The 17080-nt window shown below is 43.4% G+C and overlaps 1 protein-coding gene and 1 long non-coding RNA gene across 3 annotated transcripts in view; one reads left to right on the forward strand and one right to left on the reverse strand.

The window, feature by feature from the left end:
• Positions 1-17080, forward strand: part of MAP3K20 (mitogen-activated protein kinase kinase kinase 20) — a 204406-nt gene that overhangs the window by 165655 nt on the left and 21671 nt on the right. For both annotated transcript variants that reach the window (XM_063644683.1, XM_055289760.2), the window contains exons 12-16: positions 730-774; positions 3230-3260; positions 3358-3497; positions 9415-9477; positions 10424-10516. In XM_063644683.1, the coding sequence (XP_063500753.1) occupies positions 730-774; positions 3230-3260; positions 3358-3497; positions 9415-9477; positions 10424-10516 (372 nt within the window). The remainder of the gene's footprint in view (positions 1-729; positions 775-3229; positions 3261-3357; positions 3498-9414; positions 9478-10423; positions 10517-17080) is intronic.
• The window catches only part of LOC129488060 (uncharacterized), an 86485-nt gene that overhangs the window by 33241 nt on the left and 36164 nt on the right, over positions 1-17080 (reverse strand). The gene's annotated exons all lie outside the window — the stretch shown is intronic.

A 17080-nucleotide genomic window follows, 5' to 3' on the forward strand; every position in this document is an offset into this window, starting at 1 on the left:
GACTTACAGGACACACAGACTTCTAAAAATTATGTAAGCATTTATTATTTAGATGGCCATGGGGCATATATTGAAGACAGTAAGTAGCTCTTTGGCTCTGAAAATGGTGCAGGCTGAAGTCCTCTGGAGACATCTTCATTTGTACTTGTGAACCTCAAAGGGAGGTATTTTAATCTGTTTTAGTTAGAGCAACTCTGCAGCCTGGGTTTCTTAGGACCGTACCAATTTCCCATGTCCTTCTTCATCCGTGGGTGCTAACATTTGGTTTTTAAAATATTGTGCAAATGAGATCTTTAAACACTTAGAAATTCCCCTTGAGAATAGGCATAATACATCATCTGGTTACTAGGTGGTTGCTTTGGAATTTTCTTAATAATCCAACAGTCCTCATGTTGGCTGAGACTCTGAGGAAGACTCTAGGTCTCTGAGAAAATGTCAGAAATTCCTTGACTGCTGAGGCCCGATTGTGGGATGTAAAAACCACGTACCAACAGAGGAATATGAAACAGCTCCCAAAGTACATGAATTGTTACTGAGAGATTGGTGAACATTACTGGAGCACTGAGAACTGCCTCTTAAGGTCAGGAAAACTGTTTTCCATTCAACCCAGCCTGCAGGAGGAACCAAGCCAGAGCAGCAGCTGAGAGCTGAAAGAATGAGACGAGGATGAACCAAAAAGACAATGATAATATTACTTTTTTTTTCATTTCATGCATATTTCCCATGCAGCTGCTGCCTTCCTTTGAGATTGGTGCATGGACAGAAGACGATGTGGTAAGCTCTTTGTATTCATGCCTTATTTGACTTGGGCAGGTATTTCATAAATTTTTCCCTAAGTTTTTAGGGGAAGAGATTGGGCCTTGGGAAAGTCTAACTAGGAGAAGTTGACAAATTCTTTTCTCGCACTGTCTCCCAGGCTGGAGTGCAGTGGTGCGATCTCGGCTCACTGCAACCTCCACCTCCTGAGGTTCAAGTGATTCTCCTGCCTCAGCCTCCTGAGTAGCTAAGATTATAGGTGCCCACCAGCATGCCTGGCTAATTTTTGTATTTTTAGTAGAGATGGGGTTTCACCATGTTGGCCAGGCTGGTCTCGAACTCCTGACCTCAAGTGATCTGCCCGCCTCGGCCTCCCAAAGTGCTGGGATTATAGGTGTGAGCCACTGCGCCTGGCCTTTTTTTCTGTTTTTAATGCAATAATGATTGAAAATAAAGCCTCAAGAGTAAAGCAAGTATCTCTGCAAATCTTCTAAGTGGGTTCTACCTTCCTAATTTGCTCTGAAAGTATTCCAGAATACAATAACAAATACCAATGAGGAAATTAAAGTGGCAGCTCGGGAAAACAAATGAACACACTTGAAAAAAAAGTGATCTTAAATCTTTTTACAAGAACAGGGATGGCCTTGAGCCATGATAGAGGAGGATCTGGTCAAGGCAGTGCTGGGCTGGGACACCACTGAACTGGCTTTCCTTCCACCTCAGGCCTGTTTGAAAGTGAGGCATCATATTTGCCAGCCTTATTCTGGCCTCCCAAGCGGGAATAGACACAAGCACACCCAGACATTCTCTGTAGCTTTAGCCAGAGAAGCTCTATGTTTTGAGAGGCTGCACTCGGACTGTTGAAGTCCAAAGGAAGTCCTGCACTCTGCATTCTTGATAGAAACCCTGAGAAACAATCCAACTTAGTCTGTTACGTCGCCATATCTATTTTCTTAGTGACAAAACAGGTATGAAAATTCCTGATGTGAAAACTCAGGGACTAGGTTGGGTGCGGTGGCCTGTAATCCCAGCACTTTGGGAGGCTGAGGCAGGAGGATCACTTGAGGTCAGGAGTTCGAGACCAGCCTGGCCAACATGGTGAAACCCCATCTCTACTAAAAATACAAAAATGAGCCAGGTGTGGTGGCACATGCCTATAATCCCAGCTACTTGGGAGGCTGAGGCAAGAAAATCGCTTAAACATGGAAGGTGGAGGTTGCAGTGAGCCGAGATCACACCACTGTACTCCAGCCTGGGCAACAGAGCAAGGCTTCATCTCAAAAAAAATTTTTTTTTAAAGTTCTATAAAACTCAGGGACTTATGCCTATCCAGGTCTATTTAACAAGCTCAGGGTATCGCTAAATGAAAATGAAAAAAACAAAAGATGTAATGCCAGCCTTAGTGGGTTTGGGCTCCAGCCCAGGGAACAGACCAGGTGCCACAAAGTGCAGACTAGCTACTGGAAACTCCTCAAAAGATCTGTTTACCTAGCTCAACCTGGTTTTGGGCCCAGGCATTTCCCTCTCTGCCCTTTGTATTCTTTTGAAGTGCACCTGCTTTCAACATTAGCTAACCTCTTTGGCTTCCATAGGGTAAGGAAACTTGGCACCAGTTGCCACTATTTCTTCCCATTCACTGAGTCCCAGTGAGTCTCACTTTCCTGCCAGCCTTGCTTAACAAGGAAAGAGGACTCAGGGTCTCCTTTATTCACAAGCCTGGATATAATCTCTTTATCCCTAGCTGCAAAGTTTCCCCTGTCATTTGAAAAGAAATTTTTGAAAAATCACTGAGTTCTAACAGCTATTTTTAGTCTTTGCTCTGAGGTTGAGTGGTTTCCAGGCCACTTAAATAAAATTCCAGAGTTGAGGGCTCCCCCAGAGAATCAGAGGAACTGAGTCTGGGCCTCCCATCCTTCTCCCCTCACCAAGATACTGTGAGAGGCCACCAGTAAACCCAGACCCTGTGTATACAGGGACTAAGGGTCACTGGGTCCAATCTCCTCATTCTACATAGGAAGCTCCATATTTTGACTTGGCCAGGGCCACGTGGCTACTTCATGACCTGGCCTAGAACAGAAGATTCCTTCTGTCCGTTGCTCTGTCCACTGCTGTGTGGTCCCTGGAACTCATACAATTCCTGAGTAAACCGGTGCCCCTTAGCAATCCAGGGGGCCACCGGCACATAAATGGAAAAATCACTATAAGTAAGAACCCTCTTGAAAGGATTTAAAAATATCTCCCAAAGGAGGAAAACCAATGGTCTTTTAACTGTCCAAGACCCCCGAAGAGAAAGGTATCTCCCATTTGAAAGCTTGAGGTTTTAAAACTACAAAGAGAAGTCTTCTATTTTACCTTTGCGGTTGAGCCAGGAATTAAAGCTATTTTGATCTATTGAAAACTCTATGTTTACTGTGAAGACTGGCCACTGACCATGTGTGAATCTTCAAAACCATATGTGTCCTCTCTTTCACAGTATTGTTGGGTTCAGCAGCTCGTCAGAAAAGGCAAGTGGAATAAGTTACCTTCTTAATTCATGGAGTTAACTTTGTTTGGGATGTGATTTCATCTAATTTGATTCTGCTTTCTAATCACTTCCTTCAGGTGACTCTTCAGCAGAGATGAGTGTATATGCAAGCTTGTTTAAAGAAAACAACATTACAGGGAAGCGGCTGCTGCTGCTGGAGGAAGAAGACCTGAAAGACATGGGCATTGTCTCCAAGGGGCATATCATTCACTTCAAGGTACCTCAGAAAGGGACAACATTCCATCAGCAAACCTTTTTTTTTTTTTTGAGGTGGAGTCTTGCTCTGTTGCCCAGGCTGGAGTGCAAAGGCGCAATCTTGGCTCATTGCACCCTCCGCCTCCTGGGTTCAAGCGATTCTCCTGCCTCAGCCTCCCAAGTAGCTGGGATTACAGAAGTGTGCCACCATACCCAGCTAATTTTTGTATTTTTAGTAGAGATGGGGTTTCACCATGTTTTCCAGGCTGGTCTCCAACTCCTGACCTCAAATGATCCACCTGCCTCGGCCTCCCAAAGTGCTGGGATTACAGGCGTGAGCCACCGGGCCTGGCCTCCATCAACAAATATTTACTGAGCACCTACTATGCAGCAGATCACGTGTTAGGGGCTGCAAATGGAAACGGTGCTATGCTGGTCATTACTGTGCTGAAATGCTTACACCAGTTGATAATCAGCAGCTGCCCCCAGGCACCCCTAATTCCTTCCTCATAATCCAACAGCAAAAAGGTGCATACGTGGTATAGTAGGAGTCACAGGGAGATACCTGAATATCACCCCCCTGCCCTCAGGAAGTCTCTAATCTGGTGGAGAAAACAGATACTGCTTATGCGATGATGGTAAATGACAGCTGTAAGAAATACCACAAAGGCAGCGTGGTGCCTGGAAAACAGCCATCCACCCAGAATAGCAGGAGGTGACTCAGTTTAATTCTAGAGAGGACAAAAATCCATCGGGAATCCCTAAGGACCCCAGAATTTCTGCATGGCCAGAGGGAAACCTAAGCCAATGCAGTAACCTAAAGGCATTTGTAATTTTTGTCATTATGACCTGGAACAGACACCACCATGTATGTGTTTTAATCCCCACTCACTCAGGAAATTCTAACATCTCCCCCAAAACTTAAGTGTTGAGTAGTTTCAAAGCTAAACCTCTGTGTTTGTTGTGGTGGTGGTGGTCATGGTTGTTTTTTGTTTGTTTTTGTTTTTTCAATTTAGCAACTTAAACTGAGTAAGAATTGCTGGCATCTGTGTGGTCATTATGACTAATCTTGTTTCAAGAGAGATCTTAGAATAAAATCAGGTTTGCTCCCCAAACCCTCACCCCCATTCCAGTGTGGGTAGATGGACGAGTGTGTGTAGGTTAGAAAGAAGAGAAACAGAATAAAAGAGAAAATTTAGAAAAGGCAGCCTCCTGTCCAAATCCACACCTTCACAAAGGCTCTACCAGCATGCCAACTAGTCCCTACCTCAGAGCTACTCACACTGACCTTTCTAGAGAAATCCCCATTAAGGCCCAAAAAGAGCCCATTCATTTCATTCTGTGAACCCTAGGTCCAGGAAGAAACATCCTTACAGACTCTCAGCACCCTTTGCGCAACAGCTTGGCACTCACCCACCACAGACCATCTCCACAACAGAAAGAGGACCTTGCTGTCTTCTCCCTCCTAGAAGAAGGGCAGGAAAACTCATGCATAGCATATTTCTCAAAGGCTGGCAAAGAATGTAATCCCAGCCTCTGGGTGTGGGCAAGTCCATCCTAAAAGCTATGCTGGCTTAAGTGGGCCACAGTAGGAAAAAGTATTTTCTGCAGTACAGAGATGTTTCAGAGCTCCAAAACAGAAATTTTGTAAATCTTGTCCTATTTGGCAGATGCCAAATAAGATGCTCCCACCTCCCCTTCCCACCTGCCATCTTTGAAAAGGCCCAGTATTTCTTAAGGATCATTTCGGAGGAAGGGTGGTGAGCTGGGATATCTCACCAGAAGCCCTCAGTGATTTACGTCTTTCCAAGGGTGGCCCTGGATAACCTAAGTACCCCTTTCATGCTCAGCGTTATCATTTAGGCAAGCAAAGTCCAGACTTACTGTTTATTGTTCAACAAATTCAGTGAATGTCTACTAATTGTGAGACTGGGCCTGTGAAGATTCAAAGAAACCTGTGGTTAAGGAATTTACATCTCAGAGAAAAGATTAAATGTGCATACAGCATCTCCTTGGCAATTGGGAGGAAAGGACCAATTCATTATCCAGACTTAGGAGAGGCCATGGTGAGAGATGGAGAGGGGAAACTTCACAGAGTGGGTGGCCCTTGAGCTGGATCTTGGAGGAATGACAGATTTTGGAATGTAGACCAGGAAAGGAAAGAATATTAATCTAGACAGAGAGAACAAAGAGTTAAGAGACATGGAAGATAACGTGGAGGAACAGAAAAGACAAGTCCCGACCTGAGTAGCATAAGTAGCTCTGTCTGCAGAACACGGGTGATGAGTAGAATGCATGGCACCTGAAGTGGAAGGAAGGTGGGGCCGGATCCTGGATAGCTTACAACTTCAGGCTTAGGGGAAGAGCTGGAATTTGACCAGCTGTCGGGAGTATTGAGAATTGACATATTTACACTTTGCTTCTGGAAGTTTTAAAATGGATTAAAGAGGCAAGGCTGGGTTTTGAAAAAACAGGAGGGTATAAATGTAGAGAATAATAAGCACTGCAGTGTAGCAAAAATGCGAATGGAGAGAAGGGGAAGATGCCACAAGTAAGAGGGCTGTTCTCAGGCTCAGGAAGGAAAGCACAATGAAGTATTGACTGTTGTGGGCAGACTGGCTGGGGCCGCTGTCGCAGGCAGTAAAAGAATTTACCAAGACAGTCATAGGTAAAGAAAGGCAGATTTATTAGAGAAAGTATGAAGATGCGTTGCAAGGGTGCAGTGGGCAGCACAGCAGAGAAGGGGCTGTCTGCTAAGAGGCAAGGGCTTGAGGAAGTTTTATGGGATCATACTGGAGGGGCTACGTGCAGATAGGGTGTGCAGACAAGGTCATGCCGCTGGAGTTACTTGCAGAATGAGGTATTTGGGAACAGGTTGTTGTGATTGTCTGTGATTAGCTGTCTCAACAATTGTTATCCCCCACCTAGGACCCCCTCCTCGTTGTTGCTTACTTAACTTATTAGGACTCCACTCTGATATGTGTGGCAGCACAGATGAGCCTTGAACATGATGCTAAATGAAAGAAGCCAGACACAAAGGTCACATATTGTATGAGACATCTTGAATAGGCGAATCCATAGAGACGGAAAGCAATCAGTGATTGCCAGCTGCTGGGGGGAGGCGGCAATGGTCATTGACTGACTAATGGGAGTAGAGTCCCCTTTGGGGGTGATGAAAATGTTTTGGAACTAGATAGACGTACTGGTTGCACAACATTGTGAATGTACTAAATGCCACTCAATTGCCCACTTTAAAATGGTTAATTTTATGGTATGTGAGTTTCACCTCATTAAAAAATAATAATAAAACTAAAGGAAAGCACAGGCATCTCTACACCCTGCCCAAGAGTAGTCTTCTTCCAGCTAGGAAGCTTTCTGTCTTTGGCAGAAAGGATGTGTGTGGCCAGGAAAGTGAAGAGGAAGACAAGAATATCTGTCCACAAAGTAGGAAATGAGGAGAGAATGCTGTTACAAAAGCCAAAGGTTGGAAAAGCTTTAAGATAGAATCGGTGGTCAAAAGGGTCTAAGGGCCAGGCACTGTGGCTCAAGCCTGTAATCCCAGCACTTTGGGAGGTCAAGGTGGGCAACTCACTTGAAACCAGGAGTTCAAGACCAGACTGGACAACATGGCGAAACCTTGCCTCTGCAAAAAATGCAAAAATTAGCCAGGCATGTGGTACACACCTGTGGTGGTCCCAGCTACCTGGGAGGTTGAGGTGGGAGGATCGCTTGAGCCCAAGAGGTTGAGGCTGCCATGAACTATGATTGCACCACTGCACTACAGCCTGGGCAATAGAGTGAGACCCTGTCTTAAAAAAAAAAAAAAAAAAAGGCAGGGACGGGGACAGGGGACAGGGGTCTAAGCTTGCAGAGAAGCCAAGGAACATGCAGAGAGAAAAAGCCCTGTTGGAAGCAGCCACTTAAAAGTAAAAAAAAAAAAAAAAAAAAAAATTATTTGACCCACTAGAGTGGAGTCAGTGTAATGTCCTCTTTTTATGACCTCTGCAGAGGGTCTGCCCAGAACTCCAAATGAAGGAGTAGCCTGCATCTGTTGGGGGACCTAACATTGCCCTCAAACTCCTGAGTGAGTCTGCATGAGCTTCTAAAGACAGTCATTCACAGAGGGGCAGTCTCCAAAGTGTGGAATGCGGACCCTCCCCCTTACTGCCAAGGCTGGGGCTGTATGTAAGAATGGCTACCCAGGGGGCGCTCAGCCAACAGGTGACCACTAAACTCAGCCAGAGCATGCGGATTCCCAACAAGTTTATATGAGAGGGAAAGATAAAGGGAAAGGGTCATGTGCACTTACTCTAGGAGGGCCTGCACAGACTCTCAATTAAGATAAGTAATGCTCCAAGCTGGGCCTTTGGGGATGAGTAGATCCACACTGGAGGAGTCCTCCTGGTCCTTGTCAGAAGTGTTTCTCACACACAGCCTGATGGTAAGAATGCACCCTTTATTCTTTGCGCTTTCACTGAGGAAGGCACAATTGTTGTGTACTTTCTCCGAGAGTCTCTCAGTCCTTAAATGGTAGGTGATCAAACTGGACAGTGGAGCAGTGTATCCACCCATTCTTTTTTTTTTTTTTTTTTTGAGCTGGAGTCTCGCTCTGCCGCCCAGGCTGAAGTGCAATGGTGCGATCTTGGCTCACTGCAACCTCCGCCTCCCGGATTCAAGCGATTCTCCTGCCTCAGCCTCCTGAGTAGCTGGAATTACAGGCGCAGGCTACCACACCTGGCTAATTTTTGTATTTTTAGTAGAGACAAGGCTTCACCATGTTGGTCAGGCTGGTCTCGAACTTCTGACCTCATGATCCGCCCACCTCAGCATCCCAAAGTGCTGGGATTACAGATGTGAGCCACCACACTCGGCCCCCACCCATTCTTTTGCTATGTGTTTGTCCCTCCCTTTAAGCCTGACCATGGCTCCCTTCTTCTCTGAGCCTGCTAGCCCTCGTGTGGAGGAGCAGAGTGTAAGAAGTAGGATTGAACACCCAATAAGTGTTCATTACATTGTCAGCTGTCAACAGTTTTTATTTTGCTTTAAAATAAAATGCATCTAATTTTCTCAGGTTGGTACTTTTTTACTCTCTCTGCAATCAGTTCTTAGAAAATCTGAACTGTGCCTGCTGAGTATCCAAAAAATCATCATTTAAATTGTCTTCCTTTCGTTTCAGATTTCTTTGTGTTTCATTGGCAGAGGGGATGTTGGACACATATCCGTAGAAATGTTCTTATAATGCAATCAACCTTTTAGTGAGATTCTAGCCTTCCTGAAAGTCTGGTGTTATACTCATGTGCTATGTTGCTTTTCTCACTGTTATTCAGAGTGGCACCTGCATTCTGTACAATAGAACATCCACTTCTCAGTACTACACTCTGCCGGTGTTTGAAAAATTGTTTTATTTATTGCTTAGTCTGAGGTTCAGCATCTTTAAAATGTCTTCCTTTTCTTGGCCTCATCCCTGTAATCCCAGCATTTTGAGAGGCCAAGGCAGGAGGCCAGGATTTCAAGAGCAGCCTGGGCAACAGAGCAAGACCCCATCTCTACAAAAAATAAAATAAATTAGCTGGGTGTGGTGGTGTGTGCCTGAGTCCCAGCCACTTGGGAGGCTGAGATAGAAGAATCTCTTGAGCTCAGGAGTTCAAGGCTGTGGTGAGTTATGATAGCGTTACTGCACTCCAGCCTGCACGATAGAATGAGACCTGGTCTCCAAAATAAAAAATAATTTTTAAAAATGTCTGGTCCTTTAAATAATTACAAACCACCTACAGTGCTTTGGACAATGAGATTTATTCTAAATAGACGTTGGATATTAATGCCCCCAAGATATATTATGAACTAGGTAAATAAGGAATGTTTTTGTTTGTACCCAGTGATTTTAATCTTCTCTTGGTATTACTGGATCATTAATAAAGTCATATGATTTTTTTTTACAGTCAGCCATTGAGAAATTAACCCATGATTACATAAATTTGTTTCACTTCCCACCACTAATTAAGGTAAGTAAGGTTTTTCTTACGGACACTAATGCTACCTTTATTGACACATGCACCTGCTGCATCCACACCTAAATTTGCCAGTGTCGGTAATGGTCGTTTGAAGTGAAATTTCATCATATCTAACAAAAGGCCCTTTGAAGCAAGGGATGTGTATAAATTGAACACCCGTGTTCCCCACAAGTTGAAATATTAACAGTTCGTTCATGATAAGAACAACACACCTCACTTTAGTGGCTAGGAGTTGTAAGTGCCAACATTGTAGGTGAGGTCCTGTGGCCTCCCACCTGGCCCTGGATACTTTTCAACATGTAAGTCACTGAGAGAATTCATACCCTGGAGCGCTCGATCGTCACTTTCATAGGGGATGGGAGGTTTACTGTTTGAATAACATATTAGTATACTTAACATTTTGAATCTAGTTTAAAGAATATGGCATACTTTGTTTAAAATCAGCAAATACTTGCAATTCAGACACAGAACTTTACTTATTCACTAACAGCTATAGTTTTTCATCTCTAAGCCCTCAAAGACTCATTTTGTTCCTCTGCTTCATCCTCCATACACATTTGCATCCTCCATCCACTGCGTAATCCCTCTTTGGGAATGCCCTGGGTATTGTGAACCTCTCAAGTTGAAATCTCACAATGATCTCGAGGTGCTAAGTGCATTTCTAGGGTAAAATTGCACAATGCAAGATGCATTGTGATAAATGTAAGACAGTGACATTCAATTTGAACTGCATGAAATAAATCATTTGGCAAAGTCCTGAAAGGCATAATATGTCATTTCTCTTGCTTGATGTAATTAGAATTTGTAGCTTAATCCAAAATAACCAAAAGTTAATAAATTAGAATAGAAAAAAAAAACTAGTGCTAAGATATCATCTTCTTTACATGAGAAGTAAAAACAACATCTAGAATAATTGGTGCTTGGTTTCCTGTTTTAGGACTCAGGAGGTGAACCTGAAGAAAATGAGGAAAAGATAGTGAACCTGGAACTGGTTTTTGGTTTTCACTTGAAACCAGGAACTGGCCCACAGGTAAATCACATTTTAAATCCTTTGGATAAATCTCAATCGAATTACTCTTTTTTCTCTTCTGTAACTCCATGGTTTTATACACCCCCTACCAGCTGGTAACTGGATTCTGAGTAAATTTATAGACTTTATAAAATAGAATTTAGCTGAAAGGCTGCCAGCTGCCTCTGTAATCCAGTCTAGGAATCTTACTTTCTCAGTCAGCTGAAGACGCCCATGTGAGGCCACCCAAACATCAGGATAACTCACAGTAAAGCATGGACAGGGAAGGGGGGCCGTGGATACCAGACTGTGTATACCACTCATGTCACAGCTTCCTGATTCCTGATTCATAAGAGAAAGCAACTTTATAATACCGAGAATAAAAACTAAGAATGGAACTGTAGACCATGTGGAGACCCAAATTATCAGCTCTAAATAGGGTGGCAGGGCATTTGAGCAACACTTCTTCAATAAGCCTTTCAGTTTATGTCATTTGAAAGTCTGGAAAAATTATTTGGCCTAGGTAGCCTGTGAATTAGAATTACAGTAGGTTTGTGTTACTTTTGATCACTATAAATAGCTAATGATAATAATAACTTCTGTTAACTGACCACTTATTGTGTACCAGGCATACAGTACTGAAGTGTAAAAACTACTTTCCCCCATTTTGCAAATGAGGAAACTGAGGCTGGGACAGGTTAAATAACTTGCCCAAGGGTTACATGGCTAGCAAACAGCAGAATAAAGATTTGAATGCAGGTTGCTCTGGTCTCAGAATCCAAGTTCTTAACTACTCATAATGTGGAAGCCTTCCCTTAAGGGAAGCCAAGGGACCTTATAAATACACCTCACAAGCTGTGTGAGCCTACCGATTGCTCTGGTAGGCTCAGCTGGCCTTGGCCTTTCCTCAGTGAAACCATGCTTGCTCCAGGCCATTCCTGGGAACCAGTGCCTGAGAATGATTGGAAATTGTTGTGAGGGGTTGAGTTTTTCCTGGGCCTTCCAAAGATGCTCTTTCTAATAATCCAGTTAAAAATGGGCAAAAGATCTGCAGAGGGATTTCTCAAAAGACAACATACAAATGGCCAACAGGTGTATGGAAAATGGCTCAGCGATAATTAGTGAATTATCAGGGAAATGCAAATCAAAACCACAATGAGATATCACCTCGCCCCACTTAGAATGGCTTATATCCAAAAGACAAGCAATAATGAATGCTGGTGAGGATGTGGAGAAAGGAGAACCTTCGTACTCTGTTGGTGGGAATGTAAATGATCCAGCAATCCCACTGCTAGGTATATAACCAAAAGAACAGAAATCAATATATTGAAGAGATATCTGTACTCCTATGTTTATTGCAGCACTGTGCACAAAATCCAACATTTGGAAGCAAACCTAAGTGCCCATCAACAGATGAATAGATAAAGAAAACGTGGTACATATACACAATGGCATACTGTTCCCAAATAGAATGAAATCTTGTCATTTGCAACAATATGGATGGAACCGGAGGATATTATGTTAAGTGAAATAAGCCAGTCACAGAAAGACGGAACCTAAAAATTAAAACACTTGAACTCATGGAGATAGTAGAACGATGATTACCAGAGGCTTGGAAGCATAGCAGGGGAGGGCAGGAGGATGCTGGGATGGTTAATGGGTGAAAACATAGAATGAATAAGATCTATTATTTGATAGCACAACAGGGTGACTACAGTCAACAATAATTATATATTTTTAAATAAAAGAGTGGAATTGGGATGTCTGTAACACAAAGAAATGAGGTAATGGATGCCCTCAGTTATCCTAATGTGATTATTACGTATTATATGCTTCTATCAAAGAATCACAAAGACTGGGCACAGTGGATCACACCTGTAGTCCCAGCACTTTGGGAGGCTGAGGCTGGTGGATCGCTTGAGCCTAGGAGTTCGAGACCAGCCTGGGCAACATGGTGGAATCCCATCGCTACAAAAAATACAAAAAGTAACTGGGTGTAGTGGTGTATGCCTGTAGTCCTAGCTACTTGGAAAGGCTAAAGTGGGAAGGATCACTTGAGCTCAGGAGGTCAAGCCTGCAGTGAGCCAAAATTGTGCCACTGCACTCTAGCCTGGGCAACAGAGTGAGACATCACCTCAAAAAAAAAAAAAATCACATGTACCCCCAAAATATATACACCTAGTATATACCCAAAAACATTAATCTTTTTTTTAAAGATGCCCTTTCTAGACATCTATGCAAGAATGTGTCTTGCCTGCACCACTGCAGTTATTTCTTTACCTGCTGAATGAAAATCTTCACCTCCCTTGTTTCGGCCACAGACTTTGGTTGAGTGAGAGCTGCTCTGGATCCAGGTTTCTTACATATGAATAGTTTTCTCTCTGTGAATGGATCACTGTCTATTCATTCCTGTTGTTAGAAGGAGCTACAGAAAGGGGCAGGAAAGTAAGTTCTTCTGTCTCCAACAATATCAGAAGCACTTCTAACCCTGAGATTCTGCAGCTGTGGCCATCCCTAACTTCATCTGATGGTAAACAAATTGCACATTTCAATTTGCCTTTTCTGGTTTTCTTGATTCCATGACATTGAATTTATGAGTTATCTTTAAGCTTTATTATGGCTTGTAGGTGGTAAAAGAAGAGAAAAAAAATTTCCTTGGAAAAGACTTGTGAAGAGAGATCTCAACCAAGAAAAAAAATTTTTTTTTTTTTTTAAGATGGAGTTTTGCTCTTGTTGCCCAGGATGGAGTACAATGGCGTGATCTTGGCTCACTGCAACGTCCGACTCCCTGGTTCAAGTGATTCTCCTGCCTCGGAAGTAGCTGGGATTACAGTCGCGTGCCACCACGCCCAGCTAATTTTGTATTTTTAGTAGAGACAGGATTTCTCCATGTTGGCCAGGCTGGTCTCGAACTCCTGACCTCAGGTGATCCGCCCACCTCAGCCTCCCAAAGCGCTGGGATTACAGGCGTGAGCAGCTGCGCCTGGCCAAGAAAATATTTTCAATTAAAAAAGAAATAATTTATTAATATAGAAAACTGAAAAATCTATTTTTTAGTAAAAATAAGGAGCTATGGATAATATTTGAGACTGAATACAATGGTCTGTTTTTGGCAATAATGATGTAGACTTCTTGAGTCATAGATTATCTACAAGCCTTAACGCTGCTGCAGCTTTTGATCCTCTGCTGTTCCTTGGTCACCCATCCAGAGTAATCTTTTTTTTTTTTTGTAGACGGGAGTCTCACTCTGTTGCCTAGGCTGGAGTGCAGTGATACAATCTTGGCTCACTGCAACCTCTGCCTCCCAGGTTCAAGCAATTCTCCTGCCTCAGCCTCCTGAGTAGCTGGGATTATAGGGGCGTGCCACTACACCCGGCTAATTTTTGTATTTTCAGTAGAGACAGGGTTTCACCATGTTGGTCAGGCTGGTCTCGAGCTCCTGACCTCATGATCCACCCAGCCGGACCTCCGAAAGTGCTGGGATTACAGGCGTGAGCCACCACACCCAGCCCAGAGTAATAATTTTATCTATTCATTTGGCAGGCATTTACTGAGGACCTACTATGTGCCTTGCTCTAAGGTAGATGCTAGATTTTGATACAAAATCAAAAAGTACAATCCCAGCCTTTATGCAACCTACAGCTTATCATGAGCAATAGACAAAATCCATGAAAGGCTATGGTACAGAACGATGAGTTTTTACAAAGCCATTTACATGGTTCCGTGGGAGTTCACTGGATGAGGATCTACAACAGATGGGAAAGGGCTCAGTGAGGGAGGGTCCTTGAAGTCTTCTTGGTAGAACTGTTGCTTAAGCTAAAATGTTAAAGCCACTAAGAATGACTAGCTAAGGAGAGGACACTGAAGGCAGAAGAAACCATGTGTACAAAAGCTCAAAAGCATGAAGCCAGGAAAACACAGGGAGCTCTTTCTTGGAATAATTTTGAGGGGACTTAACGACTCAACTCAAGCATCCTCCCTCTAGAAAGACTACCATGGAACAGGGGGATGCCAAAGGGAGTGCCCAGGAAGGGGGCTAGCGACTAGAAAAAGCACTGTCTTATGTGCTAAGCCAAGGAGTTTTAAGGATTTTAAGAGGAGAGCAGATAGGATCAGATTTATGTTTTTAACAGATCTTTCAGAAGCAGAGAAGGATGAATTGGAAAGGGGCCAGGCTAGAGTGAGAAAGATCTGTGAGTGGGCACTGCAGACAACCAGGTGAAAAATGTCAAAGCACTGAGCCTGTGACAGTGCCATGGGTCCCAGGACACACTGAAATGGAATTAGATTGTGTCACTAGCTGGAGACGCAGCAAGTGGGAGGGAGGGGCCAGGAGGGTGCTGAGGTTTCTCGTGTGGGCAACTAGAGAGATGATGTTATAAAGTGGTGGATCAAAGTGAAATATACAATGTGAATATGATGCTAAGGTGCTAAAAGTATAAAGAAGTGACTGGAATGGGTGAGGTTCATCAGGAAAAGCTTTTTTGGAACCATGAATACTTTATTGGGGCTTGAAGAGGTTGGTGGACAGTTACAGAATAATTTCTAGAATATAATGCTTAAAGCTTTTGCTTGGAGAATACACTCCAAAGAGCTCAGGTATTCTATAAATGTCATCTCCTTTATCCCGTTGGCATTTGGGTGAGATGCATAACTCATAGTATCATCATTGCTGATTCAGAAAGAAATAACAAGAGAAAGTATATGACTTGCCTGGGATGAGGCAAGGACAGAGCTAAGACCAGAAATTACATCTTTATTATTGTCTTTGTAGTAAATATGTGCTAGATCTCACACCTGACCCACAACATTTAAGCCATCTGTAAACCTATATAAAACAATCCTAGAATAAATTACTGTCCTGTCCTAAACTATACCAGCTATGCGAGCCTATGTCTTAGCATTATGAAATATTTTCTGATTAATGTGCTTTGAATTGAAATTTCAGTTCCCCACACGAAAACCTTGTTGCCTTGGGCCTTAAAGATAGAACCCAAGAAAAAAAGGCTTCCTCCACATCCCAATTAACCAGGTTCTCATAAACCCATCTTCATGGGAAAGGTGAAGCCTTTAAGTCCACCCCCACCTCCATGACCGGAATAAGCTTTCCAAGAGAAAACTGGAGCTTTGCAAGTTCTCTCCAACCTAGGAGTTTGCATAGCAGAGGCATTTGCTGGATTTCACCTTTTCTTTTACGAGTAAAATGAAAAATGTGTTGCAATGGCAGCCATTGAGAATAAAGTATGACGGTGACTTTACCATGAAAATAGTAGCTACATTTTCCCTTTGCATTTGAGAAGGACCACCCACTAACTACCCCTTAAAATTATGTCATTTCCACAACTTTAAGCCTACTAAGAGCAAGCCAGGAAAATATTACCTTATACACAAATAGGTAAAGGAAAAACCCTGTCCACCTCTGTCCTAAGAATTCAGATTAAGTTATTTTTCTTAGCTTCATTTTATAAGCAGATGGATGATGGCACAAAGCGAGGTTGATTTGCAGAACCCTGGAAGGTGCTCTGCATTTGAGTGCCTGCCCTGCTATGGTAATCACGAGTGGCTGCAGGGCCATCTTGCCCATGCGCTTAGTCTTCACAGCCACATCCCTCCAAAGAGCCAGGACCTGACCAGGCTCCAGCCCCATTGATGCTTACAAGAATTCTCCCACAAGTGAAATGTGCTTTTTCTGAAACAACCTAGCAGGGAAAAAACACCATGATTAGACCAAAGGCTTCACTGGCAATTTAAATTAATAAGCGAAACAGGTTTTACCTCCATTTACTTGACCTGCTCCTAAATAGTAAAGTTAATTATTAATTTAAATGACATAGACCAGGCACAGTGGCTCATGCCTGTAATCCCAGCACTTTGGGAGGCCAAGGCGGGCAGATCACTTGAGGTTAGGAGTTCGAGACCAGCCTGGCCAACATGGTGAAACCCCATCTCTACTAAAAGTATAAAAATTAGCTGGGTGTGGTGGCCTGTGCCTATAGTCCCAGCTACTTGGGAGGCTGGGGCAGAAGAATTGCTTAAACCCAAGAGGCAAGGTTGCAGTGAGCCAGGATCACACCACTGCACTCCAGCCTGGGCAACAGAGCAAGACTCATCTCAAATAATAATAATAATTTAGATGATGTCATATGTGGAGACAACCTGGAAGTTACGACAATCAAACTGGCAGAAATTGTGTCTTTCTCTGCTTGAATGTTTCCCATGCTAGGGATAATTTTTTTTTTTTTTTTTTTTTTTTTTTTTTTTGAGATGGAGTCTTGCTCTGTCACCCAGGCTGGAGTGCAGTGGCGCGATCTCGGCTCACTGCAAGCTCCGCCTCCCGGGTTCACGCCATTCTCCTGCCTCAGCCTCTCCGAGTAGCTGGGACTACAGGCACCTGCCACCATGCCCGGCTAATTTTTTTTGTATTTTTAGTAGAGACGGGGTTTCACCGTGGTCTCGATCTCCTGACCTCGTGATCTGCCCGCCTTGGCCTCCCAAAGTGCTGGGATTAGAAGCGTGAGCCATCACGCCCGGCCTAGGGATAATTATTATTACTTCATACTTCTGGTGAGCACTTTGCAAAGGGCA

This window comes from Symphalangus syndactylus, chromosome 8 (assembly GCF_028878055.3).
Source record: "Symphalangus syndactylus isolate Jambi chromosome 8, NHGRI_mSymSyn1-v2.1_pri, whole genome shotgun sequence".
Taxonomy (NCBI): Eukaryota; Metazoa; Chordata; class Mammalia; order Primates; family Hylobatidae; genus Symphalangus; species Symphalangus syndactylus.